Genomic DNA, 5,122 nt, shown 5'->3' on the forward strand with positions numbered 1-5,122 from the left:
GGGCGCCGCCACCACCATGTGCCCCCTGTTAGCCCCGCCCCTGCTCCCTCTCACCTTTCCTGTCTTCAGCTACCCTGTCAAATAAAAGCCGTGAAAAAAGCCCCAAAAAAGTATCTTTAAAAAAATAAACAAAGGCCTGACTGGTCAAATTACATTTTCAACAATTATGCCTGCAAGCATCACTTTTGTGCACCAAAGAAACCAAAAACAGACCAACATTCACGCCGCTTGAATGGCTTACAATCCAAATTTGTGAAGGAACCAGTAACTACAGCTGTCAATCTAGTATAATGGAGTAAAAAGTACTCAAAAGGGGTGAAGCATAAGTATTGCCTACTGTAGTTTTTGTAAAAAAGTATAGGAAAAAGAAAATTAAAGTTAAATCACTTTCCCTCACCAGACACATTATCCACTGTTCTAACCTCACATACCTGTGTAAACCTCACCCTGTTTAAGGTAGATAAGAATGGCTTTTGTCTCCAGTTGTGAAATGTAACGTGTAAAAGTTGCCGTCCAGCGGACATGCCCAAGCATTACGGCACATTCCAGCCTGCAGCAGTGGATAGTGTTTCAACTTTTTTAAGCCTGATCATCTGTCACCACCAGCAAACGCAAAACATAAGGCAAAACAGGAAAACGATCCCCCGCTGCTAATCTAACCTATAACCCCAACCTTGGAGCGCCACACTGACTTTGAGATGCTCCAGCACTGAGACAGAAAAAGCCTGTCACAGCAGTCTCTGGCAGAAAAGCAGGCATCCGTAATTATCACTTTGTTAGAGGTGTCAATATTTGACTTCAAGAATGTTAACATTTGAGTTCTGCGGACGGCTTCTAAATTTGACTAGCAGACGAGTCAGTCCTTCCAGCAGAGACTGCCATCCACTTTGCATGGAGAGTCGCTCAGGAGAGTCACTCCACACTGAAGGTCAGCAGGTGAGACTCATTAAAATAACCACGAGAAGTCTCTCTGAGCAGCCTGGGAGTCAGTCAGTATACAACGGTGGAAAATAGATTTCACAGTTTTGTCTTCAGAGTCTCTGTCAGAAGCATTTATTGGAATGATCCAACCAAAGTAATCACATCAAATCAAAGCCAAACAATTAGAATAGAACATATTAAATAAAAAGCCTTGTTATGTACAGCATGTCAGTGATGCCCCCTCTGTACAATCTCCCCCAGCACTGATGTGTTTACACAGTGCAGACATCTCACTATTAGCTTCTCATCTAGCCACTGGCAATGAGTGCATGATGGTTTCATGTGAGATTTGATGTTGTGAAGATGTTGGTGTATGTAAAACCTTAGCCACAGATGTTGTATTTTAGGCCACACAGAAAACTGCAAAAAGTGGTTACATTCTGTCTGCAGCTCTGGAACCACAAACCTGAAACCAATAAACACCAGATATTCAAATAAAATAGAAAAAGAACGTGATTATGGCCTGACTTAACTGCAGAAAGAATCAGCTGCTGGGTTGTCTATTCACCACACTTCCCCTCTCTTCTGTGTGCGTTTTGTATTCCAATATGTTAGAATACTTGACATGCTACATGACAATTTAATAAATTCATTGAATTGAATGAATTGATTTCAAAATGTGCAACATATAAGCACATTACAGAAATAATGAAGGATTGAGACAGGCAGGATGTTTTACAGCTCACAACTTCACTGTTTTCACTCTCACTGCTGTCATGTGTGTAATTTCCTGACGCAGCAGGCAGCTGTTTTCAGAACAAAAAAAAGTTTTAAAAGTAATGCCAAATGTCAAAGTTGAAGGGAATGAATAATAAAGTGTAAAGTGAATTGCATTGCATTCATCACGTCACCAGAGACTGCAATGACTCCACAGGAATGCTAACTTTGCTCCACGTCCGCTGGATCTTGTGAACAGTTTGCTAACACATTATCCATTTTAAATTTATAATGCCATAATATATTAAACTGTGTTTTCTAGCTTCTTTTACACTGTCCAAACAAAACTTGTTAATGTAGATTTGAAGACCTTATCATGTTAGTGGATATAAAGCTTTGGGGGTGCATTTTCCTCAACCTAATTTAATTAAATTACCACAAACCAGTTGACGCACACTGAACCTGGGGCATTTGGAGATGTTTTTTGCCCGCTTTGCCCATTAGTGTAATGATGTAGAACCGAGATGAGATCTGACTTCTGGAAATATTTGAAATAGATCAGAATTGATGAAAGTTTTCACCCACTGTCTTGTGTTTGTCCATTCTTTTTGAGGTGTAATGATGCAGTGCATACAGTATAAGAGACATTGAGAGCAGCTCGGTGGACAGGATGTGTATCATGGCGTGTTTCAGACTCTGGCTGTCCTCTGCATCGCCCTTCCTGAAAGATTCACTTATCTGGGCTGAAGCGTTTTTTTCCTCCCGCGGCAGTATGTCGTGAGAAGGGGGAGAGTAAAATGATGGCTGGAGGACGCCGACTGGCATTAATAATTAATCATCTTATACCGCTCTCCTCCAACGTCCGCCTCCTGTTAGTGTCCTGGACCTCCGATAAGATCTGTCCAGAGAGTCCACACTGCCGCAGAGCCTCAAAATGAAAAGCTCGCTCTTGCACAACCTTCCTTTTCCCTTAGCAAACATAAATCCAATTATTAGATAAATCTCAATACCACTGAAAGTCATCTGTATGCTGATGACGCCCCAAATGTGATTAACACCTCTGTGTTTTTTTAATGGCGTGTGTTGATTGTATTCAGCGGCCTTGCTCTGAGATCAGTACTTCCCTTCAAGCGGGAAGGATAAAATCATTTCACCCCTTTTAGATTGAACAAAGTGAGCACAAAGGGTAGATTTAAAGTACTCCCTTTTTTATTTTTCAAGCAACACTTTCACTGATTTTCCAATTAACCTTTACAGGATAGGCTCTGTATTCTTACGATATAGTCTCACCAGCATGTGGCATGCTGCATGCATTTAGCTTCGGGCTACATAACACACGCTGGTCTTCATCCCCTTCAGATTAACATTCTGTAGCTCTTGCTGCTGTCATGTGTGCAGCTCACTAATAAACACAGCTGTCTCTGAATCGGATCCAACAATCACTTCCCATGCTCTCTGTAATCTGAGGTTAACCAAAAAGACGTTAACGTGCTGCTACACGCCAAAGCAGACGCAACGGATAGATTTCCCCCGGACCTTTGACTCGACAACCATAATAGCTTGTATGATTGCAGCCTGCTGGGTTGCAGTTCTTTTACTGCCTGCTTTGGATCTATGTGGACAGCTTTTAAAGCAAGCGGGACGTTTCCTTCTGATCTGTTTATTCTTTTCCATTTTGGTGTCTTGTTTCCGAGAGGTCAAGAGTCTAATACTGTATCACCTGACATTTATCACAAGACATGTTCTGGGTATGTATCAGCATTTCATTGCTGCTGAACAAGCCTTGTTATTAATCTTTTAAGAGATAGCATCTTTTGTTTTTCTTTGTCATGTTGTGCACTCAGATTTCATAAATGTTCAAATGATGCACATCCTATATACGCAAACAGTGACCTTTCCTGCTCTTGCTGTGTTGTTTTGTCGCTGGTGCTAAGACGGTTCATGGTATTTTGTCTGACACAAAAAGCAGACCAAAGAGGCATCACCAACAACAGAACCACCTGCCTGAGAAGTTCTGTTTCCACTTTCACTTAACCCATCCATCCAACCTGCATCACCTCTTTGCTTTCCCGAAGCTGCACACCTGACCGACATCGGTGGTGGTGGATCTCAGAGAGCCGAAGCTGTCTCTGCACCTGACAGCTTATTCATTTATAAGCTCCCAGCACTCTTCCACCCCTCCTCTGTGTATGGCATAACAAGAGAAAATCCTTCTCGCTCTTACAAGCCACGGTCTGTAACTTCAGATCGCTTTAATCCTCGGGATTAAAAAAAAAGAGACTTTCATTTAACGAATCACCCCCTCCGAATTCAAGATCCCTGTGTAATTATTCCTCCTATGTGACTGTAAGCCAGCCGTGAGAAGAGCACTTGACGAGGAGCCACTCGTGGATTAAGTCTTCCTAAGCCTCCTCCAGTCTCCTCCATAAAAGCTAATGGAAGAGGCCTTTCTTCGATTTCTCTAAATATCCCACACCCAATATAAAGTGGCTCTCAACGCGTGCACCTCCAATCTTACTTGGATTTCTTTTTCTTTTTTTTGTGATCACAGTTTTTTTCTTTTTTTTTATATTCAGAAAGAAATAATGACGCAAACACAATATTCACAAACAGTTACAAACAACACGCTGGGACATAGGAACGCATCCCAGGGCCCTTACTGCGAACAGTCAGCTGGTGAAACAGCTAGAATAAAATCCAAAGCTTGTATTCTCAGCGGCCTAACCACCTGGGATTTAGTCCAATAAACCAGAACACGTGCATAAAGAAGCGACATTCCTGGTGAGCAGGTTCATTCAACAGTTTTAAGAACCCTCAGTGTGCAACTTCACTCTTTCTTTCTTGTACCTGTTATTGTTCTGCTGTAACAGCAACTGACTCTCCTAAGCATCTTTTTTAATTTCCAGAACAAGTACCAGGCAGGCTGGAATCCATTTACATTTAGGAGAGGGGAAACATGCACCTATAATCTGCATTTGACTGTGATAAAGCACATGCAGTGGACACACACACACACAAAAGCACACAAACAAGCACACAGAAAACACACAACCCAGGTCTCCTAGGTGTGTAACTTCACACTCGTTTTTCTTTCATGGAAAACAGCGCTTCTTCTGTTCATTTTTTAAGTACCCGAACAAGTAAGAAGACACACTTGGATGAAAGGATCTGACACACAGATGAAATTATGCATGTAAGCACATATAAATACAAACTCACCAAAAAACATGCTGCTCTCCATAGCTCCTCCAGCTCAGGGGTCTGCTGTATTTCCTCTCTGGTGCCCTGCCAGTGTGTGTGTGTCCATGGACAACAGCCTGGGCATGTCTCATACACTCCTCAGGGGTGTGTGTGTGTGTCTGTCTGTGCATGTGTGTTCAATCCAACTGCAGCGTCAATGGCCAGACTGCATGCTGCACTCTGCACGCCGCTGCTGTCTGTGGACCTCCGTATCTGCCTCTCCCTCTCTCTCTCTCTCTCTCTC

The 5,122-nt window shown here is 42.5% G+C and overlaps 1 protein-coding gene across 1 annotated transcript in view; it reads right to left on the minus strand.

The window, feature by feature from the left end:
- The window catches only part of znf385d (zinc finger protein 385D), a gene marked incomplete at its 5' end in the record, with an annotated part of 85,735 nt that extends 80,613 nt beyond the window's left edge, over window positions 1-5,122 (minus strand). Inside the window, 1 exon segment of the mRNA XM_032519060.1 lies at window positions 4,858-5,122. Within this exon segment, the coding sequence (XP_032374951.1) occupies window positions 4,858-4,879 (22 nt within the window).

Source organism: Etheostoma spectabile, chromosome 6 (assembly GCF_008692095.1).
Source record: "Etheostoma spectabile isolate EspeVRDwgs_2016 chromosome 6, UIUC_Espe_1.0, whole genome shotgun sequence".
In the NCBI taxonomy this organism is placed as follows: Eukaryota; Metazoa; Chordata; class Actinopteri; order Perciformes; family Percidae; genus Etheostoma; species Etheostoma spectabile.